Genomic DNA, 27,009 nt, shown 5'->3' on the forward strand with positions numbered 1-27,009 from the left:
TTTCATTTTTTTTCGAGCCTCTTGGATAGTCCTGACATCTGCAATACCATTTATGTCCACCTTATATGAGTTAACATAAAATTCCCTGGAAAAAGTGCTGTATTGTGATCAATAAATATCTCCCAGACGTCTACAAGGGTACAATGTGGTGTGAGGTTCTGGGTGAAGCTGAAGATGGATTCGAGCATTGCGTCAGCCTCGCCTTCTGTGTACACTAAGGATGGAAAATTAGGAAGGATACACTAACTTTTGGGTCTCTCAGGTCACAGGAGTACATTTCTGCTCCAGAGTTCCAAGGGGTCCCCTGGTGGTATCTTGAAGAACTCTCAGAATTTTCCAAAGCCCTCACTTTATTCTTGACTTCAGGTTGCTATCAAGCTGTGCTATCCTCCAAGTCCCTTAAAATAATCTACACAGATTCCACCTCATTCATGAGCCTCCGTGGATTCCTAGCTGGAGCTGGGGGAAGCCAGGGGATGGGCAAGGCTCCAGTTTCACTATATGGAGGAGGAGACCAAAGTCCAGAGAAGACAGAGGGCTTGCTTAAGGTCGAAGAGACTGAGCTGCCTTAAGGACACCTTGTCAATGTGAACATATTTCAGCTCCTTGAATGCCACAGGACTTTCCTGCCCCAGGGCCTTGGCACAGGCTCTTCCTCCTGAAAGGAACTTTCTCAGTGCCAACTTGGACCCATCCTTCAGGAAATGTCACTTCCTCTAGGAAGTCTTCCTTGATTGTTCCCCCAATCCTGCTTCCAAGACTGAATACGCAAATTCAACTTTCTCCTGATACTCAACATGACTATAAACTTCCAGAAGGCAGAAAGCACATCTGCTTTGTTTTGTTTTGAGAGAGAGAGAGAGAGAGAGTGGTGGGAAGGGGCAGAGGGAGAGGGAGAAAGAGAGACTCCCAAGCAAGTTCCAGGCTGAGCATGGAGCCCGTTCCAGGGCTCAATCTCACAACCCTGAGACCATGCCCCAAGCCAAAATTAAGTCAGATGCTTAACTGTCTGAGCCACCCAGGAACCCATGTCTTGTTTACACCTGAATTCTTAACGTCCACACCTTGCATGATGCAAAGTAGGCACTTAATAAATTCCTGTAGGCTGAGTGAGTTAAAGGAACTCAGTTTTCTGAACTGCTTCAGACTCTTTTCCCTCCACGCCTGCCACACACGGGTCTCAGTACTTAATGGGTTTCCTGCCAGTGGAGTGAGGGTAAGTGAGAAGCCAGACCAGGCACCCCTGCCTTCTCACTCCCTCCCTCCATGGAACCAGAGCTGCTCAGAGTTTATCTGCTTTCCATATTCGTGCTACCTGGTCAGATTTTCTCGAAAAGAGGGTCTCCGCCATACAACCACTTTGAAATTGTTGCCACTCATGAAATGCCACATGAGAAATTTCTTTCCAGCTAAACCTCAGGAAAAGCTGGTTTGTTTTTTACCTTGGGATAGCAAACATCACAAAACTCACATTTCCTTTTTCTCTCTGGCCACCAGGAAGTTTAGAGCTAAACCCATTAAGGGTATAAGATCACATGCTTTCTATATCTGCATATTAATTCACCATCCCCAAACCTCTTTGGTGTCTATTTGAGTGTGTCTTTCCAGCTTAGATCATTTTATTTATAATTTTTCTGTTTTAGGAAGCACATGTTCTATAAGCCACTTCGAGTTCTTTGTGGCATGAAACGGGCACATCAACCAATAAGTCCACAAAGAAAATCTTCATTGGATACTTCACTGGTATTAATGTAGTCGATATTCCTGCCTTCTTCCCATTAGTGATTTTCTGTTCCCCAAAGATGAGAGTGCCAGTCTTCCTAGAAGTAACAGGTGCTATGGGAGTCAGAGGGCACATGTTCCAGATCCAATTCCCGGCACCCCCACTGTGATTCCAAGCCTCAGCTTCTACATCTATGAAGTGGGGATCACACTGGTTTCTGGCCCTGGCAGGATGGGAGGAGTAGGCTAGATCAGGAAGGCTCTGGATGCCAGACTCGGAGGTTGAAAGGGTTTCGGGGCTAATAGGGAACCACAGCAGAATAAGGAGCAGCTGAGTGAGGTAAGGTGCTGGCGTTGCATATCAATAAGCCCCTTCTGCACTGGAGCCGGTCTGGGATAGAGCCTAGGACAGAGCTTTCCTACCTGCTCCAGCTGCTTGATGGTGTTTTCTTGCTGGTTCTGGATTTTCTGTTGCTCAAGGGCACTGGATTCCAGCTTCCAGAGCCTCTCCTTCAAGCCAGCGACACAGCTCTCCCCCAGGGAGGACAACCCCAACAGCTCCCGCTTTTGGGCCTGCAGCGTCTCCACCTCCTGCTTCAGCTGCGAGGTTTCCTGCTCCTTTTGCTGCAGAGACCAAGTGGGGGTGGAGATCCAGAGTCACGTGGTCATGCATCCCATCCACCATGGGACAACTTGCCATCCCTACCTCAGTACTTAATGGGATAGCTCACAGCAGTAGGGGCGGGGGCCTTTGTAGGGACCACGGCCCCCAGAGTTAGACTCAAAGCGCATAAAGGGAGCATTTGCCCATTTGTGAGCTGTGTATCTGCCGAGAGGCAAGTGACATCTCAAGGACTGCAACACTGGGGCAGTGAGGCGAGGTGTCCAGAAATAACTCATCCAGGTTAGAAAGTCAACTCCAGGATCAAAGAACTTGGGGCTAGATCAAGAAATTGCTGAATGCCAGGATGAGCTCTCTCTTGGGGGTAGCAGGGAGAAGAAAAAGGAGCAAATGAATAAAGTGCCCATGCCATATTTTAATAAAATCCCTCTGCACGGAAGCCTGCATAGGACAGGGTGCTGCCCCTGGATGAGGTGACAGGGACTCATTCTTTCCCCAGCCTCTCCTATCTCCCAGGTGGGTACCTTGAAAGTGCTCAGATCCTCTGACAATCACTCTTTCAATGACAGTAGTCTTAAGGCACCCCGGAACCCATGACTCCAGCTGGCTGGCAGACCAGCCTACCCCTGCCACCCCACCCCAAGGTTCTCTTCCTTGTCACTATTTACCTTGGGTGAAAGAGGGGGGCAGGTTTCCTGGAAACCAGCAACTAAAAGCCTAGAGGGTTCCATGCCCTTCCCATCCCTTACCTTCAACTGTTGCTGAAGCTGGCCTAGTTCCCACCGGACGCTGGTGTTCTCCTGGGTCACTTTCTCCCGAAGACCCTTCTCAAACATGGACTCCCCCAGGGCCTGGGCCAGCTGCATATCAAACCTGTTCAAGCAGAGGGCATGTCATGGCGGGGGGGGGGGTGTCCCTGGGGCATGAGGGGCGGGCAAGGGCTGGAGAGAGGCAGTGAACTTGTCGGCAGCCATGAAAGAGAGAGAGAGAGACAGAGGGAGGGAGAGAGAGATGAGAGTTTGCACTCGGTGCTTTTATCTAAGGTTGTGGATGGGCAGGAGGAATCTAGAATGTCAGAGGGCAACTTTTAGGGCTCAGATAGAGCTTCTCCAAATATAACAGAGACTTGTATAAAACATGATAAAATACATAGGTGAAAGCCAGGGTAGAATAGATAACAGAACAGATAACAGGAAAAGAAGAACATACAGAATGATAGAAAAACCTCATCTATCGGGTTTCCCCATATACAGGCTTGGGGTCTAATAGTCACTGATGGGGAAGGAATGGAAGTATATATTTGCACAAACAAGAGAGAGTCTATACTGTGTCTCCTACAGGAGACTGTCTGGCTTCTGTACCCATCAGCTATATCAGAGCCGGTGATTATTGATAAAAGTTTGGACACTACTACATTCGGTCTTGTCTTCATTTGGTTCCCCAGAGAAAAACACAGAGACTCGACGGTCCTCTTCGGGGCTGCCCTGGGAATCAGGAAATGCCTCATTTGGGGCCCACCTGCTCCTCCACGATGGTGACTGCCGAGTGTGAAGCACCTCCTGGATTTGACATCATTCTATGCAGTTGCCTTGAACTTCTACCCCTCTCCCAGATGAGGAAACCAGTACAGGAGGCTCTCTGCCAAACCTCAATAAGGTATGACCTTGGTCACTTGTCCTCGGGCCACACGGAAACCCCCATGGAAAGTTCCCTGGGCACGGCCAGCCTGGCTGAATTGGGCGTGGGGTCTGGGCCCCAGCGAGAAGAAAGTCTCCCCTGTTATAAGACTATCCATTGTATCTTAACACCAGATGATCATTCAAAGCCTCAGACTCCCAAGAGAGCCCATCATGGGAGGACGAGGGAGTCCTCCTGTTGGAAGAGCCCAGGAGCTTTCTCATTGGCTGATGGTGACATCATTCAAGGCCACCTGAAAAGGGAAACATCGTGGTGGTAACAATGGTGTGGAGTCCCAGAGTGCCAGGCTCTGCGCTGGGTCCGTGTAGGAAGGATTCAGCAAGAAACATGTGATGATATGGATTTTACAGAAGAGGAAGCTGAAGTTCAGACAGGCAGAGTGATTTGGCCCCAAATGCCAGGCAGGGTCCAGGTCCATTGCTGTCTTAGCTAGCCCCCCATCTAACCGGTACAGTTGGGGACAGACAGTAGGGGCTAGCCAGTGAAAGAGGGTTCCAAGGAGGCCTGGCCTAACAGGCCACCTGATGCCAAAGAATGGCTCCTACAGAGACCCAAACTTCTGGAACACACTGACCGACAAAGTGCATGAGGCCAGATGGATTCCCACACCCACTTCACCCCACCCAAAGCAGGCCTGGGTTCTAACCTCCAGTGAGTGTGGGAGTCGGTGAGCCCAGCCCAGGCCTCACCGCAAGGAAGCAGGCTGGGAGTTCCATCGGCCCTCAGAACAGAGCTTTGTGACCCGTGGAGTAACCATGGCAACAAGAAGCCAAACCCAGATGGAAACACTTTGGGTAACTGTGAACTTAGATGCCACGGTGGAGGGACAGGGGAACTGTGGTGGACATCAGTCCACCAGGGCCCAGCAAACTGAGGAGGCGGCTACCTCTACAGTTTGATTAGACTTAGAAAAATAGGAGGAAGGGTTGCTCCCTTCTAGATCTTTCCCCACTACATTTTGCCTGACTTCCCATCATTAGAGCAAGGCTTCTATCATCCATCGGCTCCCTGCTAAAATGTTGGTCCCCTGAGACAGATAATGACTGCTGTTTGCAACGGGCTTCAGAACATGAATTAATGTCTGCCAAGAGATGGGAGAGGGATAGGGAGCACCACAGGACAAGTAAGTCTCAGGGGGAAACAATATAAGTATGAATAAATTGGGATTTTCCCAGGGGAGCCCCATCAGGAGGGTCTTGAGTGCTTAGAATGGAGGATTCTGCCCAAGGAGTGTCAGGGAAAGACCAGAGAGATGGATCTCTCTGGAAAGCTCCCATCCTCACTGAAGAGTGAAACCCCCCGACATAACTCCTCAGAATAGGAGCAGAGGGTCACCTGGGTGGCTCATTTGGTTAAGCATCAGCCTTCAGCTCAGGTCATGATCCCGGGATCCTGAGATCTAGCCCTGTGTCAGGCTCCCTGCTCAGCAGGAAGTCTGCTTCTCTCTCTCCCTCTGCCCCTTCCCTGCCTGCTCAATCTCTCTCTCTCTCTCAAATAAATAAATAAATCTTTAAAAAATATTAAAAGAACTGGAGCAGAACCCACAGAGGAAAGCTGATATTGTCATAACTGGCAGAAACCCTGAGGGGAAGCTGGAGTCCCCCATTTACAGACGGGGTCTGTAGGAGCTATTTTTTTTTTTTTAAGATTTTATTTATCTGACAGAGAGCAAAAGTAGACAGAGCAGCAGGCACAGGAAGAGGGAGAAGTAGGCTCCCTCTCAACCAGAGAGCCCAACATGGGGCTCAATCCCAAGACTCTGGGATCATGACCTGAACCAAAGGTAGACGCTTAACTGACTGAGCCACCCAGGTGCCCCTATAGAAGCTATTCTTCAGCAATAAGTCCAAGAACTCCTTAGGAGCCCCAGCCCTTCTCTGGCCTAGAGAAGAGATATCATTTGACAAGGTTACACAGGACATGACCAAGGTAGGACAAAGCCATTTTCCCCACCACAATGACAAGATTCAGCTGAGCCCCCAGGAACATGAAAAAGGAAACAGAGTCAGATATCAATAAAAGATTAAAGAAACCTCTCTTGTTTTGGAAGGCCATTGCTAACAACCCCCTCAAAGATCTTTTTTTTTTTTTTTTTTTTTTTTTCACATGAAGAAGCCAGCTCAGAAAAGCTCCAAGTGAGAGAAATAATATTTAATTACACAGACCCAAGTTCAAAATCTATGCCACTCCCATGAAAATATAACTCAGCTTACCCCTTCTTGCATCTCTCGTAACATTTTTCTGAATTTTCTTCCCAGACTGTCTAAAAGAGGCTGTATCTCATCTCTTTGTCTCCTATGAAGTCTCCATTGGAGGCTGTCTGACTCAAAACGGGACCCCTGAACACCACAAACTACCCTCACCAAACAAGCAGAAGGGCTTCCAACACAGCAGGTGTCCAGAGTTAAATGAGCTCGGGCACTGAGGTTTTGCAGACGGATGCTCCTGGGTCCCCATCTAGGTTCTACCATTTGGGGAGCATGGGAACCAGAGTGCAGCTTCAAGATAGGCATCATGCTCATGCACAAGGCTCCATCTGTCTGTGCCAGAGCTGTTCATGTGATCTGAGAGCTGAGGCCCTAACTGCTGAGAGCAGTGAGTGGATTTTTGGCCTCCGCATTCTGTGACTGCATATCCTACAATGGGGTTAAGAATCAGACATCAGTCCATTGGGTCTACCAACCATATCATTTAGTCCTCACTGGTATGGTGTGTTCTGCCCCCTGACCTGAGGCTGAGAAACTGAAGCTCAAGGGGTTGAAAGATTTGTCCAAGGTCAGACAATTGGAAAAGGGCATAATGAGGTCTTAAACTGGGGTAGCGTGACATCAGGGCTCACTCCCCCAACCACCATGCTAGGGTGTCCTCACCCTCCGTAACCAATTCCTCACTTGATGAACAGGGATGTTGAGGCCCCGAGAGGCCAAGAACTCTCCCCAAGGTCACGTGGCTGATTGGGTAACAGGAGGGAATCACTTCTTGCTACATATGTGGGAGAACCTTACAGGAATAAGATGTGAGTGGTGGGGAGGATATTAAAGGCCAGACAAGGGCATTAGGCCTTGTGGATGAGGAGCCCTGATGGAAGAGAGGGGGCCTGAGGAGGAGAACCTGGAGACCCCAGAAGACCCTCGCACCAATATAGCCCACCCTGGAGCCCCCACGAGGGGAGTGTCATGCAACTCACTTCTTCTGCTTCTTCTCAAGTTCGTGATTTCGGCTCTGCTGGTTCTCCAGCTGGAGGCGGGTGTCCTCCAGGTCACAGGTCAGATGGTGGCACTTCCTCTTGTGCTGGTGGGCCATTTTCTTGGCCCCCTCGTAGGCACTCTGCAGCTCCGCAAGCTGTGGGAGTCACAGAATGAATTACCCCGCTAGGTCTGCCCTTGAACGGACTTTCTACTTTGAACTTCAAGTAGCTGCCATCACCACAGTGAGTGTGGTGGAGAGAACAGGTGCTAGAGCCAGAGAGACCCGGACAGGACCACTTTCTGCCTGTGTCTCCACAAGGAAGCTGCTTCTCTGACCCTGTCTGCTCAGGGGGAAGATGGGGGCAGGGGCGATTGCCCCTCAGGGGCAGGGTTTAAATTGCCTCCATAATAATTCTGCCAAAGTGTCCACAGATTCTACCCAAGCCCTGCCTCAACGCGACAGCCCTCTGAGCCTGCAGTATTAATACCCTCCTCCATGGGCTTCATCTCGGAGCCATGTGGAGATTAGCCAAGAAGCAGTCAAAATGGTACATCTCAAGGCTCTACCCAGGAACCCCATGAGACAGTCTGTAAAGGTTCAGGCCGTAAATGGCACTTTCGACGGCCTGAATTACACAGCAATACACATAACCGTAAACAAACAGAAAAGCAAAGCCTCTCGCCTCTTCCTCAAGGAAAAGCCCTCCCAAATGTCCTAGTTTAAATCTGGGAGAGAGGACAACTCAGCACACTTGCTTTGAAGAAATGGCCTCATTAAAGAATTTCTTTAAATAAGCAAAACTCTGAGTTAATGAAGCCTGTAATTCTAAATTCAGTATTTGAAGGCAAATGGGATGTTTTCTTATATTCTGCAGCTCAGAAAAGGTTGCAGCTTTATTACTTCTTAATGCAGCATGAATAACTACCCCCTTCCTTGGGGAAACTGACCCGCCTTTATAATTTGTTACTAAAGAACTCCGCTGTTCCCTTGTAGTTGGGTTTATCCACAGCTCAGGATGACTTTGAGGACTACAAAATAATGTCTGGCTTGGAAGTGACCACAAAAACCATCATCGGCAGGGAGAATCCTGACCTTCCATTGTTTCTAAACCCCCATATGATCTCACCCTGGCCCCCCTCTGCATGATGGTCACATAATGCTTTTCTCTCAGTGAGGAGATACATTTAACAGCAGGACAGGCAAGTAGGACCTCAAGTCTCAAGGTGCTCATCACTGATGGGGGTGGGGAACCCAGAAGTGAGCAGATAATTATATACATCATGATGAGGTTTATACTTGGGGACACAATTCAAGGGCACCCAACCAGTCTGTGTCAGGGGAGACTTTCTGGAGGGAAGGACCTATAAACTCACATCTTAAGGAGAGTTGGAGGTATCCAGGTCGGGGAAGGAGAATATTCTAGGAAAAGGTAACAGTATGTGCAAAGGCCCAGAGGTGAGGAAGACTAAGGCAGTGCAAGGGAAGAGGAGAGCCCAGAAATAGACTCACAGAGATATAGACATTTGATCTTTCACAAAAGAATAAAGGTGATACAATGAGCAAAATAATCTTTTCTGCAAATGATGTTGAGACAACTGGTCATCCACATGCAAAAAAAAAAAAAAAAGAAGAATCTTGACAGACCATACACCCTTCACAAAAATTAACTTAAAATGTATCACACACCTAAAATGCAAAACTATAGGGGTGCCTGGGTGGCTCAGTGGGTTAACCCATTGCCTTCAGTTCAGGTCATGATCTCAGGGTCCTGGGATCAAGCCCCGCATCGGGCTCTCTGCTCAGCGGGGAGCCTGCTTTTCCCCCCCCCTTTCTCTCTCTCTGCCTGCCTCTCTGCCTACCTGTGATCTCTGTCTATCAAATAAATAAATAAAATCTTTAAAAAAAATAAAAAACAAAATGCAAAACTTTAAATCTCCTGGAAGATAATTTAGATGAAAACCTACATGACCTTGGGTTTGGCAGTGACTTTTTAGAGATATACACAAAAGTCATGACCCATGAAAGAAAGAATTTAAAAGCTGGACTTCATTAGAAGTTAAAATTTTCTGCCCCGCAAAAGACACTGTCAAGAAAATGAAAAGACAGGGGAGCCTGATTGGCTCAGTTGGTTAATCAGCCTTCAGTTCAGATCATGGTCCCAGGGTCCTGGGATTGAGCCCCACGTTGGGGCTTCCTACTCAGTGGGGAGCCTGCTTCTCCCTCTCCCTCACCCCACCCCCTGCTTGTGTGTTCTCTTGTTTGCTCTCAAATAAATAAATAAGATCTTTTAAAAATAGAGAGAAAATGAAAAGACCAGCTATCGACTGGGAGGAAATATTTGCAAAAAACATATTGGACAGATGACTGTTCTCCAAAATATACAAAGAACACTTGAAACCCAACAAGAAAACAACTCAATTAAAAAATGGGCCAAAGACCTTAAAAGACAGTTCTCACAAAGAATAAAGACCATGAATAAGCCTTTGAAAAGGTGCTCCATGTCATATGGCCCAAGGGAATTGCAAATTAAAACAAGACACCACCATGCACCTATGAGAATGGCCCAAATCCAGAACACAGACAACACCAAATGCTGCCAAGAATGTAAAGCAACAGGAATTCTCGCAGTGCTGGTGGGGATGCAAAATGGGACAGCCACAGTGGGAGACAATTTGGCAGTTTCCTACGAAACTGAACATGCCCTTCCCATATGATCCAGCAATTATTCTCCTTGTGATTGACCCAGAGGAGTTTAAAGTTTCTGTCCACATGAAAACCTGCACATGGGTGTTTATTTCAGCTTTACTTGCAATTGCCAAAACATGGAAGCAACCAATATGTTCTTCCATAGGTGAGTGGACACACTGTGGTCTATCCAGACCATGCAATATTCTTCAGCTATCAAGCTAGGAAAAGAGGTAGAGAAACTTCAATGCCTATAACTAAGTGAAAGAAGCCGATCTGAAAAGGTGACATACCATATGATTCCAACTATGCGACATTCTGGAAAAGGCAAAAGTATGGAGGGATGAATCACTGAGGCAGAGAGGATTTTTAGGGTAGCAAAACATCCTTTTTTTAAGATTTTCTATTTATTTATTGGACGTGGGGGGCATCAAGAGAGGGAATACAAGTAGAGGTAGTGAGAGAGGGAGAAGCAGATTCCCCCACTGAGCAGGGAGCCTGGTGTGGGACTTGATCCCAGGACCCTGGGATCATGACCTGAGCTGAAGGCAGACGCTAAAGGACTGAGCCACCCAGGTACCCCAAACTCCTCCTTAAAACTACAATGGGGGATCCATGTCCTGACACATTTGTCTAAACCCACAGAATGTACACCAAGAGTGAACCCTATTGTAACCTATAGACTTTAGGTGATAATGAAGCATTAACATAGGTTTATCCATTGTATCACCTCTGGCGGGAGGTGTTGACGATGAGGGAGGCAATGGTCTAAGCAAGGAATGTATAGGAAGATACCCTCCTCTCTCTCTGGCTATAAGCTTTGAACAAGTGAATATGCTTGGATTCAGCATGCTAGAGCCATTTATGAGAGCTGACTCTCCTCCCAATTCCACACAGTGCTCTCACAATGGTAGGCTGAGATTGGCCCCAGTGGAAACATTTACACCATGGAAATTGGCCATTGGTAAATGCTAAACATCGGCGTGTTTAGTTTCAAAGGCCCAGTTACCAGCACACCACTAGTTAGAGTGTAGCTGGTTAAAATGTAGTCTAGGTGTCACTGGAGACCATTCAAAACAGTCAAAGAGACCAAAATATCCCTATATTTGTCTAGAAAATATTAGATATGAATACCTGATATTTGTGATATCTGGCTGCACTTTCAAGAAAGGAAGGAAAACTTCAGGATATCCTAAACACAAAGGACACAAAACAAGAGCCAAGAAGGGTTTGGCTGCCATGGTGGGGGAGAAAGGGAGCAGCCAAAAGATCCAGAAATGTAACTAAGGATCACAGCACCATGGCTGGGTTTGAACGCTCAGACAGAGACAAAAGACAAAGCCTTGGGACTAAGGAAGGTGGAGGTTGGAAAGAAGACCCCTGCATTAAGTCATGACCCTCAGAGAGCTGCCCCTCAGGGTAAGGGGGCAAGAAAAGCTCCACCCACTGGTCTGGAAGGGAGTCAGAAGGCCTGGTGCCAGGCTGGCTCTGGATGGATGAGAACATGTTCCCCTAAGAAGTCAAAACCCTAGATCTGTGCCTCAGGTGGGTTGAGAGCTCAAATTCTGTGCCCTTGTTGCCAAAGTCTGCAATGGAGATAATTTTTCAGAATCTCAAAGGCTGCTGCAGGAGACAGAGCAAAAATATTCCTTCTAGAGAAACACACCCACAACCTACAAACATAGAACTGCCATGAAAATCAATACGACATTTTTTTAAAGTTTTAAAGCAAGACTAAAATAACTAAACAAAAAAATGAAAAATAGAGCTACCCTATGACCTGGTAATTGCACCACTGTGCATTTACTCCAGAGACACAGATGTAATGAAAGGAAGGGCCACATGCACCCCAATGTTCATAGCAGCACTGTCCACAGTGGCCAAACTGTGGAAAGAGAAGAGATGCCCTTCAATAGACAAATGGATAAAGAAGATATGGTCCATGTATACTATGGAGTATTATGCAGCCATCAGAAAGGATGAATACCCAACTTTTGTATCAACATGGATGGGACTGGAGGAGATTATGCTGAGTGCAATAAGTCAAGCAGAGAAAGTCAATTATCATATGGTTTCACTTACTTGTGGAACATGAGGAATAACATGGAGGACATTAGGAGAAGGAAAGGAAAATTGAAGGGGGGAAATCAAAAGCAGGGGGATGAACCATGAAAGACTGTGGACTCCAAGAAACAAACTGGGGGTTTTAGAAGGGAGGGGTGGGTAATGGGTGAGCCTGATGGTGGGCATTAAGGAAGGCATGGATTGCTTGGAGCCCTGGGTATGGTATAGAAACAGTGTATCTTGGAATACTGCATCAAAAACTAAAGATGTATTTTATGGTGACTAATATAACACCATTAAAAAAAAGAAAAAATAATAAAATAGCTAAACACACACAAAATTCACTGTAACAGTCAGAGGAAGAAAAAAGAATATTCCATCACATAGACCACCTGGGAGCCTGTGGTGTGGGAGAAAGAGGCATGTTGATGATGAGCTCACAGTCAAAATTTACAAAACACTGAAGGAAACAGTCCACCCTGAGAGTCAGTGTAATGTGCAGTAACAGCACAGTCTGAAAAAGGCTGAAAGATCTCTTGGCTGCTGTGGGGCAGGTAGGTGAGGGGAGAAGCTGGAGGCAAGGAGACCAAGTAGGAGGCTGTTGCTCTGATCTAGATGAGAGATGGAGGTGGGAGATTAGAGGCAAAGGAAATGGATAAGACTGGACCATTCTAAGGGCATATGGCAATCATTCTATAGAGGAGAAAGATCTGAGGCCCAAGGTCCAAGGTTCTTTATTCCAGTGTATTCTTTCCCCATGTACAACACCCACATATGGACAAAATGTTTCTCATCTCCCACAGTGACCAGCATTTGGAGTGGAGGTATAAAAACATGAAATGGGGGGGTCCTATTTCTCCCTCCCCAGGTTCAGCCATTACCTTGAACAGTGCTGCTGAGAACCTCCCCAATCTGGCCCTTTGGGGACCCAGACCTGCTACAACCTCTTACCTTCTGCTCCAGTTCTTTCCTGGATGTCAGCTCTGAGTCCAACCTCTCCTCAAATTGCTGCAGACGCTTCCTGAGGAACTCGTTCTCCATCTGAGCACAGTCGAAGCGCATCTGCCATTCATCCGCTAGTTAACAAAGTCGGGGGTGGGAGGAGGCAGGAGGGGAGGTTAGGTGAATGAGGGTGGTTCTCTCACACTATCTTAGCTCTTTGTACATAATTTTGCAATATAGAGTTCCTGAGGCCTGACCTTGGGCTTCAGGTTAAGAAATCCTGCCTTAAGTCCAAGTTAAAATTGTTTTTTTGTTGTTGTTGTTGTTAAACAAAAAAAATCAAAAACCTCTTCTTCCAGGCAGCCTGTCCTGACCACCTCTAGTTGTCCAAAATTATTGCCTGCTTACTATTCTAAGCTCTGTTGCCTTATACTGTTTAATTTCTCTATAAGCATACATATACTTTTCTTTTTCCAAGGGAATTCCACAACCATCTATTCTGGAGAGCTATTTCAGTCATTTGTAGATTCTCAACACCCTCTAGAAGCATCCACAAAACACAGAAGTTTCCCCCATACATGTTGATACAAGTTCACCAATTGGAATCATCTTTCTGGCCAACCACATTGGGTGACAGTATGTAAGCAACAACTACTGGTTAAATTAATTAATAAATCAATGAACAATAATTAAAGGGTAATGACTAAGGGGCAATGAATGTATAGCAACAGAGACATTGGTCCTAAGATATCTCTATGAGATAAGAGAACAATCCTTTGATTCAGTAAAAATCTTTTTTAAAAAAAATCACTTGCTGGTATGATGAAAACTAATTGAATAGAAGGGGCTAAACCAAGGTTATGGTGTCTTTAGATTATCTGAGTAATAGAATAATTCCCTTAAAGTAATGGAACTATGGGAAACATTCTACATGTGGACAGCTGAAGATAGTGACCATCCACTTCATTCATCCATCCATCCATCCATCCAACCATCTTTCCATCCATCCATCCATAAATACATCTATCCATCCATCCATACATCCATCCATACATCCATACATAATGTATCCATCCATCCATATATACATACATACATACATACATCATACATTTTTCCTTCTACCATGCACTGAGATGCTCACTGAGCTGCACACGAGGCACAAGGGATAATGAAACAAGAAACCACACTATCTTCCAGCAGAATCTAGTACAGGAGACAAACATACAAAAAGACAACTACAACCTAGCATGATCAGATCTCTCATAAGGGAAGCTTATAGAAATCCAGAAGAGAATTCAAACTCACAAAAACAGCAAACCATTTTGTTCATGATTGTGTCTGAGGGATTTACTACAATGCCTAGCATATCATAAATACTTCATAACTTTCACTGGATGGATGGATGGACAGGTGGACACATGGATGGATGGAAGGATGGATGGATGGATGAGTGGGTACATGGATGGATGGATGGAAGGATGGGTGAATGCTCAAAAAGATGGTAGGACTGAAGTCTTAAAGGAGGTGACTCCAATAGGGATTCCCACATAATGAACTCAAATAGGATGATAAAATTGTAAGGAGTTAGAGCTTGATCAGTTTTCCACCAAGGTAAATAATACCATGGCAGAAAAAGAATCCTGTCTCCTCACCGGGGCGGGGGGAGGGGGGATTCAAATAGCAAGCATCTGCGAAAGGAAGAGAAAGCAGAAAGCATTTGTGCAGCCTTACTCGTACTCTGCGTTATGATGTTCCACAGAGCGAGCGGTAGGCATGGTCAGCACAAGCAGATGAGGAAACGGTTCTCCATGCCTCAAAGCTGATTTCCACCTCTAGCATCCCTCCCGGGGGTGGGGTATGGGAGAGGCATTCTTAATCCATACATATAACTCAGCCCTTCATTATCCACTTTTCCTAGATTTATCTGACTTCCCCATGTCTACCACAAATTTCTGGAGTGCAGGGCCCAACTAAAATCCTTCTGTCACCCCCTCCCCTGGTGGCCTACCCAGTGCTGTCCACACACCATAAAAGGTCCTCTCCAAACACTTCACCACGCCTGGTGGAAAAACAGCCATGTTTTCAATAATTGATACTCTGGCTTGAGCCATTGAGGAGGTTGTTGTGGACTTGCTGGGGTGTGATTAAAATGTTTTATGGCTCCTTTCAACTTTCCTATATTTTAGAAATTTTATGTAATGAGTATGTATTGCTTTCATAATGAAAAACAAAATATTTGTGGATTTGGCTTCCTGGAATGAGCATCCAGGGCTGAGAGCCTATATAGCATTGTGACTAATACGCTCGTGGGCTAAGCACACCTCCCCCTCCCTTTCAGCTCCCAGATCTTCCCAGAGAGAAACAAACTGGGCCATCAATCACAGTCAGGATGAAACTGGGGCCCATGCTCTCCTGGGGAACTGTGCTGTCCCACCCCATGGGGTGTGGGTGAACCCATTTCCCACTCGCTGCTTGTACCCTCCTTCACTGGGTGCCGCGTACCAGAGAATCCCAAGCTCCCCTGGTAAATGCCGGCCCTGGGGTTAGCCAGGATGAGAGGAAGCCAGAGCAGAGTGAAAAGCAAATGCACTTTGCCTCTTCACCGCCTCATGACCCCTGTTCCTCTGAGTGTCCCTGACGTTTCTAGGGCACGAATCCTCTGGGGGCACCAAATGGATGATGCCAAGGTTTTTAAAAAGTTGACAGATGCTCTGGGCGTTCTTCTCACCTGACTCATTTAGAATGGGAAGAGACGTTGACAGAGATGTCACTGTGCCTCTCGAACCATAAGACGTGGGTTTTGGGGTAACTGCATGAGCCAGGCATTAAGCAAAAAACCTGGCTCTGTGGAGCACACCTGTCGCTGAGTGATTCAGGGGCCTTGTCTTCTCTCCAGTACCCCCTGAGTGCCTAACACTGCTTTTAAGTGGGGACAGGAGTAGTTTCTTCTCCAGAGTTTACGAACACAGATAACGACCCCACTATTAGTAGCATCAGCCATTAAGAGTAAGGTAGCCATGAACATGGATGAACAGTTTCCATCAATCACCTCTGATGACATCCATTCAAAGGAGAGCAAACTGAGAAGCACATTTCTTGCCCCAAAGCCACCTACCTGGTAAGGGACAGAGTCTAGGTTCCAACCCAGTGATGCAATTTCATTGACTCCACTTCTAAAGACTGAAATACCTTGCTCAAAATTTATATGAAAAATATTCATGTAATTCTAAAGGTGCTTTGCCATAGAGCCATTTTTTTTTTTTTTAACATTCTTAGTGTTCTTACTGAAGTGTACACGTCATGTTGATAATTTGCTATTTGGGCTATTGTTAGGTTCTCTGCCTCATGTCTGCTCTAGACCGGAAGTTCCAGGAGCGCTGGGCTGTGTCAGCCCTAAAGCAATGTCTTGAGCATAGTCAGTGCTCAGTGTGTATGAATGAATGAATGAATGAAACAAAAAGGTGGCATTTTCCACCCACGCCTAACCGCAGGAGTTCCCGGTCTGCTCACCTCCTCTAGTGTGGCTCCTTTCCAAGTCATTCAACTGAATTTTCTGCTGGGCTTCTTCCAATTCCTTCTGCACTTCCCCCAAATTCTTCTGGACTTGTTCATACTTGCTCTGGAAGAAAGACCTCAACGTATCAAACTGGAGCTCGACAGAGTCTGGGCCTGGCCATTTCCCCCCGTGATACCCCCATAGCCAGGGACTGTCTGGCCTCTGCACGGTGCTCATTCAGGGCACCTCCAAGGCCAAGCCTTAGGAAGACCCAAATGTCCTCCAAGACCTTGAACATGGGAGTCTGCAAGCCAGTGTACCTTGCACAGGCTTACCGCTCTCACACGCAGGCAGATGGCAAAGGGGGCAGGCCCAACCACTCCCAGCCACCTTGCTTGGCCACAACCATACCCTCCGACAGCTCCCAGGGACTATTCACCTTCAGCTCCTGGACCTCCCGGCAAGTGCGCAGCCGCTCTGCCCGCTCGCTCTCCAGCACCTGGCAGGCCACGTCCCCTTTGAAGTGTTCGTCAGCGAGCTCTGTGGTCAAGTCAGCAATCTGGAATGGGGAGGGTTACAACAGGGTCACTCGTGGGAGGAGGGCCACCAACCCTTCTCCCCCCAGGCACCCTTCACAGGACCCCCCGGGGATAAATCACCAGCTCTCTGTGTCATGAGATGGTTAAGAGCGTGGATGTCAGAATTGTATTGGTCTTGATGAGTGAGAATTCTTGGCCCAACACTCACCAGTGTTGTGACCATGAACCAGGCAGGATGCCCACCCGATTCCCAGTTTTCTCAACTTTACAGGGTGGGAGATAACTTATAGAATCATTTTGAGAATTAAAGGAGATCATCCACATAAAGCTTAGCACAGGGCTGGCACATAGTAAGGACCCAATTTAAAAAGTTGTTTTAGCAGAAAATCTCCTTACCCATCCTTCAGTGAATCATTTTGCTGGACAGACCAACAGGCTCTCCTCAGTAAGACTCACAGGTGCCCACCACATAGGAAAGCACTAAGCTACAAAACCTCTCTTTGGGGACGCCTTGGGGGCTCAATCGCTTAAGCCTTTGCCTTTAGCTCAGGTCATGATCCTGGAGTCCAGCATCCAGTCTCACACTGGGCTCCCTGCTCAACAAGGAGTCTGCTTCTCCCTTTACCCATTCCCACTGCTCATGTGCTGCATGCACACTCTCTCTCAAATAATGAAAGAAAGAAAAGAAAACCTCTTTATGGCTCCCCTCTACCAGGGAATGGCCATTCCTTGTTGTGTGTTCCCCACCCATTTATTCCAGGTGCATTTCTGCTACAATTACTGATTAAATTAGCTATTACATACACCTAAAAAAATATGACCAGGCAAGGCATTTCCATGAAAATTAGGGGGAATGCATTGGAAGAAATGAATGCATGAGAGCTGCTTCTTAAAATGCTTTAAATTCTAATTCAAACATCTACTTTTTCAAATAGTTGCAGGTGTGAAAACTACAGGAAAAAAACAATTAATAAATTAGGTTTCTGCCAGTGAACTCCTTCACCATTTGCTCTGCCCTAATGAAATCAAAAGGAGAAATCACATAGTCACATGCTTGGGGCATGGTCTAAGAAAGGAAGAAGTGGGTCGTGAGTTAGGCGCTCACACTCTACAGGCTGTGGTCCTACCTCAGAAATACAGTGAATTAAGGCAGTCTTGTTTCAAGGCAAAAACATAAAAAACACTTATATTTTAATGAATTCCCACTTGCACCGACGTTTTTCCCATCAATGACCAACTACAGATGCCAGATGGGTCAAGACTTCTGTGCTATTATTGTCCCAAAGTGCAGCCTTCCAGGTTCAAGGATATGCCAAAGCAATGAGGAGAGAAATGGTTATAAGTGGAGTGTTTATGATGAAAAGGCTCAGAAATGACCTTACACAGAAGGATCGTTCGGGAAACAGAGACTCCCTCCATGGAGCACAGTGGTTAAAAGACAGGGAAAGAAAAGGAAAAGAAGAAGGAGGAGGAGGAGGAGGAAGGTACAAGGTTCAAGTCCAGACACAGCAACTAACATATTACGTGACCTTGGATGATCGTCTTCCTCTCTGGGGCTATGGTCGGCTGAGCAGTAAAATGCATTGCATTGGGGAAGTCTATCGTCCTTCCTGCATTCCCATCTGATGCCATAAATGTTGTACATGAAGATGTCTAAATGCTTCCTTCTCGCATAATACCCAGTGCGTGGCACCGAGAAACGACTACGGGCTATTGTCACAGACTCTAAGTGGTCCTTCCAGCACAGAACCCAGCTGCCGCCCCAGCCAGTTCCCATCAATACCATCAGCTCACAGGTGGCCTCAAAAATCATTCCTCTGCCCCACGGAGGAGGAGGATGAAGATCTATACATTTTGACTTGGAAAAAAAATAAGTCCCCAAGATATATTGCCAATAGTGGAGAGTGGGGTGGGCGTGGGGGGAAGGAGAAAAGCAAAGTTGCAGAATAGAACGTCTGGCATGTTCCCGTTTTCGTTCTGTTTGTACTTGCACCGTTATCAAGGATTTCTTCTTTCCCCCTAGAAGGGTGGGCTCACTGGGGACTCCTCTATTTCCTTGTAATGCATTTCTCCACTGTTGATTTTTTTAACCACTTTTGTAAGCAGCAAAACACAAAACCGAATAAATTATCTTTTAAAAAATAGTCCCCAAAAACTGAGCTACAAAAACAAGGATTGCTGCTCCAGAACATTCTAGGCCCCCCATCTTTTTTCCCCCTCCTCCAACCCATGGGCTTCCCATCTTGGTGACCACACCAGTGTGGGCTTAGACTGAAATGTGTATTTCAATGGACACGGGGAAGAAGGAGGCTTAGGGGGAGCATTCCAAAGTCACATAGCAAGTGAGTGACAGAGCAGGGACTTGAGCCGAGATGAGTCCTGTTGCAAACCAGGGGCTCTCCCAGGGCAGAGCTCTCCTGGCTGTCTCTGGGGTGGGGCTTCCTGTTGCTGTTCCTTACACTGGTATCTTTAATGTGTTCTGCACATTTGCAGTCCCCTGGGGGTGGTCCCCTGGGGTGGTCATTAGAATGTAGAGCCCCGTCTAGGATTCCCAGAATGCCCACACCACCGCAATCCTTGGTGGGACCCAGGGATCTGGACTTCAACACGTTTCATGATTATGCTTAAAGGCAACCAAGTTTAAGAATTACAGCCTTAGAAATTGCCAGAATCTCTTCCTAATCTTGGCTTCATGCTTGGCTTTAGACGAGTTAGACTGGCTTACGTACAAGGACACAGCAACACTGGCCCTAGAGGAATGATCGTTTGCAGTGAGCACTGAATATGGGCTGGAGCAACCTGGGAATGCCCCAGATCACGCCCTGATGCCCTGCCCCCCACCATCCCTGCAATCAGCATTGATCCCAAACACCAGGATTGTGTTCTCCCCACCTTAGCCAATTAGTGTGAAATTTAATTTGTTCTAATCAGCCTGAGCAAAGGGAGCACAAAATTAATTTAAGGCATTAATTTTGAGTTCTACACAACCCAAGTCTAGAGCCCAAAGGACAATTAATGCTTTCAAATTAGGGACATGACAGACGCTTTTCACAGAGACAAGTAGCCCCCGACCTTCCCCTGTCCCCACTAAACCCTCTCCCTTCCTACATTTTGGGGCCCAAGGGCTTTATCCGTAGAGGTGAGTTTTGGGCACCATGCCCAGAGCTATTAGGCAAATATAAAATGAAAACCAATTTAACGAGAGGAGAGCCTGGTCGGCAAACCCAGAAGGATCCTTGCAGATTACTCAAGGACCAATTAACTAGAAATTATTCTGAAAACCTCCCTGGATCCACCATTTAAGCCAAATCATCAGAAACTCTCTTTCTCCTTAGGAACAATGACTCCAAAGTTCTATCAAAGAGAAGGGGACAGAAATGAATGAATTCACAGTATATTTTACACAGAGTCAAATAGAAATAATATCTATCCCTCTCACTGGCATCATTTGCAGTTTGAGAGAAACAGTGGGTAACCATAAATGTTGATGGACATTAAATGCTAAGCACACACGGGATCCTTTGGGTTGTCACTGTCCCTTGTCATTCATTATGTGAGCACCAACTGTGTGGTGAAGGCTCTGCCTTCACGGATCCGCCTGCCAAGCTGGGGAGATAAAACCACATGTAGAACACCCACGTCTCTTAACCCAACCTTGTCCTTGGCTCTCATATTCAAGAGCTCTCAAAACTCCTCAAATGATCTTATCTATAGAGAGCAAGCGGTGGCCTTTCACTGTCTTCCCAGTACGTTTCAATTTAAAGAAAACAATTGGTTCATTACAAGCCCTTATAGCAGAAAAAGCTCACGCTCACCGAATGCTGGGAGAGACATTTCTGTCGTTCCCTGTTCACAGAACAGAAAACTGAGGCATTGAGTCACGAACTGATTTTGTTCAAGGTCATGGCTGTTAGGTCCCACAGGGAGTCCGCCCTGAATCCCAGGTGCTGAGTCATATTTACAGCACCTCCCTGTCCCCACATCCACCATCTGACTCAAGGTCCCACTCCCACTAGGGTCAGCAGTGCCCCTGGAGAAGACATGGAAGGAGTGGGTGGGGGAGGGGGAGTGATGCAACCAGCTAAGGTGGGGCTCAAAGGCAAGATCAACCACGATTGAGGGACATGCCCAAAAAGAAAGCTTTATGCACCCCTGGTGGAAGAGAAGCCCCATCCCTGTCAACCTGGGTGATTAAGAGAGAAAATGGAAAATAAAATCAGAAAAAGGGGGTAGGGGTTAATCAATAGGGAAAGGTTCTGTCCAGCCGCAGAGCTGGCTGGCTGGGGTGCTGTTTGCTTGTCAAGGAGATTAAAGCCATGGTTTCAATCGCATGGTGTCTGCCCTCAGAGCTGCCTCAGTTATTAGGGGACCTTCAGAACAATTCCCTAACTTAGTGGCAGCCTCCAAGGTTCCTCAGGAACTCACTCTGGGCACCAGGTCCAACACCTCCCTGTGTATTTCTCTCCCCAGCTGGACCTACCTTAATCATCGTCACTACTCCGAGAGTGCTCACCAGGGGCCCGGCACAAGTTAACCCTCAGAACCCTCCAGGAACCAGGGGGAGGTAGGTACTGACGTCTCCGCGTTCCACATGAGGACCTGAGGCGCCAGGGTACAGACACTCACCTGAGGACGCCCAGCCAGCCAGCGGCAGGGCTGGATGTGAATCAAGGCAGCCTGGCTCCAGGACCTTCTCTCCTAGAAACACTGTCAAACTGCTTATTGGGGGCTCAAAGAATGCGTAATAATGTATGCAGGAGCCAAGGAGCAAGGGAGGGACCCACAGACTCCAGCGTGTCAGTGGGCATGTCAGTGGGCATGTCGGTAGGAACGGGCTAAGGGGCCACACTGACAACACTCTGACACAAGCAAGGCGGTGTCATGCATCAGAGCAGGACACATGGGGTGACATATCATCGACGGGCCTTGTGGGGAGAGGGTCTTCCATGAGCTTTGGAAGAGGTCTTCAAAGTGCCATAGCACCACCCCCCTAATGAGGAAATAACCCCTGGGATGCTGTCCCCCGCACATCCCATCTTGAAGATGTGTTTTGGTCCAGCCCTCCCCTTCAGGATGGCGTGTAAACCTCTAACAAGATTCTCCCAGCTCCTGTGATCTGGGCCATATTCAGGAACTGACCCCATTCCATAGCCTCCCTGTGGGCATGAGACCCTCCCACCACCAGGACTGCAGGGCTTGGCTGGAAGGAGGAGCTACTCCCTGACCCGATTCCCAGTTGGAGGAGCTGCTCCTTCTCTCTCGCTGCCTGTTTGGAGTCAGCCTGACCCAAGGTCAGAGCCCAGCTCTGCTACTCACTAGCTGTGTGATATTGGACAAATCACTTTCCCTCTCTGGTCCTCACTGTCCCCTTCTAGAACACAGGAATACTAATCACACCTTCTTTGTACTTTGTTGGGAAGGTAGAATGAGACAAAACAAGTAAAGGATGGGTCACAGCACCTGGCACAGACACACTGTTCATTAAGTTACTTTAATTATTCAATCCAACAATATTTTGTTCATTTACTCCATTGGCATTGAATGCTTTGAGGGGTATAAAAAGAGCTAAGATGTAATCACATATGTGTTAGCGGTGGTGGTGATAGGTGAAGACGGGTATGTACACCAGGCAACGAGGGCCCAAAGCCACCTGCCCCTCATCCACCTTCTGCTCCTGGACCTGACCTTAACTCGTCCAGTTCCCCAGGTTTTCATCTGTATTACAAAGTAGGTAGAGAAAACAAGATGGCCCCCATCTTGGCTAAGGCACTCGGAATATTCCAGCTGTGCACTCCTCTGTGGGGCCTCAGCTAAGCCCACCATGATCATCCATGACTATGCCCAGACTTTGGCCAGAAGACCTCTGCAGCCAGCTTTCTGCTGGAAGGACACTCTCCCCAGCATGTCCCAGTAGTTCAGATTCAAGAGACTCTAATATCCCAAGGTACCCAGGCTTTCTTACTCTCCTGGGAATGACAAGCCTGCCACATCCAGTCCCCAGAGGCACAGAGGTGTAGCAGAGCACCAGGAGTCAGAAGACTTGATATACGATCTAGACTGTCACCACATGAGCACATGACCCCTCGCAAGTCTTTCCCCTTCCCTCCTAGAGATTATCTTCTGCTGGCCACGCTCATGACTAGCCAGCACCAGCTCCCCAGCTCTTTGCAAATACACTTTCTTGAACGTAAACCAAATCCTGGTGTATGCCGGTGGATTCTCTCTCAGCTATTCCTTACCAAAAAGCGAAACTTCTCAAGCTGATGAGACTAGACATCCAGAGTGCACAGACCTGTCTTTGGCTATAAATAAAGTCTTCAGGAAAACCCAGAAGATATTCCAGAGAAGGAAGAAAACACCCCATTCTCATTTTTCTCCATGTGCTCCCACAGCCTTATAGGAAATCCCTAAAAGAAGAGAGACCTGCTTTCGGGTGAAAATAAAAAACCCCACTTGGCATCCAGGCAGAATTTTTTGCACGCTTGAGGAATATTTATAGCTTGCTTCCTGGAGGCGTCTCATCTCCTCTTCGGCTCCTTCGCAAATGAAGCACTTAAATCATTTTGCAATAATGTTGTCTTTTTAATAAGCCTAGTCAAATGGAGTTTCCACTGATGAGGCACACCATGTTTTAGCAACATTTCTGTCAATTGTTTCCCCCCTCTTACAGAGACAAGAGGGTGGGGTGCAGAGGCCATGAACGGGGCCAGGGATATCTTCGGGATACGTGGCCCAAAGGACTGTCTGCCTCCCAACGATCAACAGAAACTCTTCTAAGACAGTAGAACCACAGGAAAGGAAGTGCCTTCCACCCATTCCTTCAAGTGTGGTCCCCAGACTGGCAGGTTTCTCATCACCTGACAGCACATGCGAAATTCCAAACCTCCAGAGCCTCCCCACACCTGCTGACTCAGAATTGCTAGGGCTGCAGAGCAACGTACTATATTCTAACACATCCTCCAGGGGATTTCAACACGCTTTGGAGTATGAGAACCACTGCTTTCACATGGCATGACTCTGCATCAGATTCACCTTGGGGCTTGTTACAAAGAAGCAGTGAAGGATGCCCATCCCCGAAGATTCCCTCCTGGGTCAAAGCTTCGGGAGATGGCATGGAAAATCTGCAATGTACACAGCTCCCCCAGGTGATATGGATGCTCTGTAAAGTATAAAGCAACTGGTTAAAAAAAAATCATAGTAGCTTTTGGGGGGAAGGGAAAGAATGAAAGACCTTTCTTCAAAAAAAATCTCACCTGGGCCCCAGTATGCTACATATCACCAAATCTCAGCTGCCTCTGATGATAAGATGCACCATTATGGAACATAAGAAAAGAAAGTGCTGCCAATTTTTAGTGCAAGATGCCAGTGATTGTCAAGATGCTCATAATTACAGAGACACAGAAAGGTGGAAAATAGCATGCATCTGGAAATCAGTAAAATACAGAATGAAACCAAAGAAGTGTATCTATTGCCAATGATACAGGTTTGGGAGTTTTGGAGTCCTTTGACCTCTTCTTAGTGCTTTGGCAGGTCTCTTCAGAGACTCAAAACTTCAGAAAATAAATCTTCTGATTCTCATCCAGAAGGGCAAGCCACAGAGCAGAGGAAGAGATCTATGCCATGTATATCCAACAACTGAACTTATATCCACAGTATATAAAGAGTTGCTACAAATCAATAAGGAAACTAGTAGACAATGGCCAAAAGGTTTGAAAGACCACTCTGCCAAAGAGGGTAACAAATTTTCAAACACCTGTGAAAGGGCACAAATTAAAAATCATGACGTGGGATTCCTGCACGCCAACAAAACCACTAAATGAAAAGGACAATACCCTGTGCTGGTCAGAGTGCAGGGCAACTGGAATGCTCACCCACTGCCATGGAAGAGCCAACTGGAATATACAATTAAGCAAACTGTTTGCGTCAATTAGAACCCAATATAGAAAGAACTCAAAAACTAGCAATTCCATTCTGAGTGCATTTCTAACAGAAAGTGCATGATACGTGCACCAAAACACATGTGGAAGGATGTTTACAGCAGGCTTATTCATGACAGCCCAAAGCTGGAAACAACCAAATGCTCATTTATGAGAGAAGGAGAGAATGAGTCAATAACGCTCTATACACATGGTGTACTATACAGCAGTGACAATGAATAGGCCCCAACCATCCACAACTCGGATGATTGTCACAAACAATGTCACATGAAAGAAACCACACAAACACAACCACACACATTTGACTGTATCTAGGAAAAGTTCAAAACTAGGAGAAAAAAAACCCACCTAATCTATATTGCTAGAAGTCTGTTTAGCGGTTACCCTTGCAGCGCAGTGACTTAAAGGGCTGTGGGGTGGGGGTATTTTGGAAGGAGCCAGGAATGTCCTGTGTCTCCATACAGGTGTTGATTGCTTTGATGTGTTCAATTTGTGAAAATTCAATGAGCTGAAAACTTAGCGGATGTGTACTCTTTTGTATGTTGGACCTTAACTATAAGGTTTAAAAAGAAGCAAGAGGAAGGGGTGGGGAGAGAATCTGGGTAGGAGGATGAAGAAACGGTAACACTCAGTCCATTTAAATGTGCTTCCTGAATAAAGCTCTGCTTTTCCTTCTAGTTGAAATTTTTAGGGAACTGATTTCATGCCCTTGGCTTGCAGTTCAAGACAATGTCTGCAAAAGCACTCCTAGAGATCCCCTCCTCTATTTAGTATATGCACATTACTGACATTGTCCTTTGCCAGATTACTTAGTGCCCCTTTTCATGTAGACTCATAGAGGAAGCTTCTCTAATATCTCAATACCAGGGAAAATTAATATTATCTCAAGCAACAGATGTGTGTGTGTGTGTGTGTGTGTGTGTGTGTGTGTGCGTGCGTACCTGTGTTTAACCTAGAGACAATGTGTTTTTGGGATATCTTGCTTCCCTCTTTGCTTTGGTTGCTAGGGAGCTCAGCATCAACATTTAAGTTCAACTTTCATGGCTCCATTCACCCATCTGGTGTCTATTCTGTACAAGGGCCTCGGCCACTATGATGAGCAAAGACACACCCCTGCTATTAGGGCTTTACCTTCTAGCTGGGACACAAGCATGGGAAGGGGGGAAGGAGGCGGTACAAGGGAGGGGCAGGCAGTTAGGACACACCCATCAATGCAGCGATAGGAAGCCCAAGATCCGGGGATCACACATCAGTAGGGGCCAACCCATCCTTAACAAAATGTTAAGCCAAAAGGCTTCTTGGAAGAGGTATACCACCTGAACTGGGTGAAAAGGAATGACCAGGCATTAAATGGGTAAGAAGGGTAGAGGGCACAGCCCATGCTAAGTCTGTGAAGAGAGAGCGGGTCTAAGGTTCATGGTAAATTTCCATTTCCAAAGTCTTCCTCTGGTCTGATATGCCCTTCAACTCTTATTTCCCATTGCTCCGACGCTCTTAGCTTTTAAATTTTCTCTTACTTTTGCCAAGCCCTATATGTCTTTTCATACCCATGTATAATACAGAGACACAAAGAACCTGAGTAGAATACTTGGGGGGCGCTGACACTCTGAAGGCTTGGTTCAGGTCTCAGAAGCCTGTCCCCTCCCTTCTTTCTCCCAGCACTGGGCAAGCTGTAGCTCTAGATGATATTCACCTCATCATTCTCTTCAGTCTCCCCTGGCAGTGGAGGCACCCCAAGCCCCCAAGTCCGACTTGACAGTTGATGATGAATTACTGTATCAAATGTCAGCTCAGTGGGAAGGAGTGTCTACAGGGAAGTCACTGATATTCCCAACCCATGCACAGCTCTCTGATTTCTTGCTTCTGCTGCTCTACCATTGCTACTTGGAGCCAAGTGCAAGAGAGGTCAGGTTGTGTGCTCGCTACAGACTTGAATGAGTCCGTGGAGAGGGGTGGGTACTTGAGCGTCATTTCATCTCCTACTTCACAGTTACTTTCCCCAAGAAGGCATAGACCCATGGTGCAGCCTTTCCACCCAGACTCTCCTAACTCTATGTGCTGTGACTGTCCCTTCCAGGAGTCCCTGCTTTGTCCATGGGAGTCAGAGAGAGA

The 27,009-nt window shown here is 46.8% G+C and overlaps 1 protein-coding gene across 1 annotated transcript in view; it reads right to left on the reverse strand.

Annotated features, from left to right (window-relative positions):
* The window catches only part of MYO18B (myosin XVIIIB), a 250,714-nt gene that overhangs the window by 110,237 nt on the left and 113,468 nt on the right, over positions 1-27,009 (reverse strand). Inside the window, exons 26-31 of the mRNA XM_059139951.1 lie at positions 16,861-16,980; positions 16,436-16,544; positions 12,932-13,056; positions 7,230-7,384; positions 3,094-3,217; positions 2,146-2,346 (exon numbers count right to left, since the gene is read on the reverse strand). Coding sequence (XP_058995934.1) covers positions 2,146-2,346; positions 3,094-3,217; positions 7,230-7,384; positions 12,932-13,056; positions 16,436-16,544; positions 16,861-16,980 — 834 coding nt within the window. The remainder of the gene's footprint in view (positions 1-2,145; positions 2,347-3,093; positions 3,218-7,229; positions 7,385-12,931; positions 13,057-16,435; positions 16,545-16,860; positions 16,981-27,009) is intronic.

The sequence above is a fragment of the Mustela lutreola genome, chromosome 11 (assembly GCF_030435805.1).
Source record: "Mustela lutreola isolate mMusLut2 chromosome 11, mMusLut2.pri, whole genome shotgun sequence".
Classification (NCBI taxonomy): domain Eukaryota; kingdom Metazoa; phylum Chordata; class Mammalia; order Carnivora; family Mustelidae; genus Mustela; species Mustela lutreola.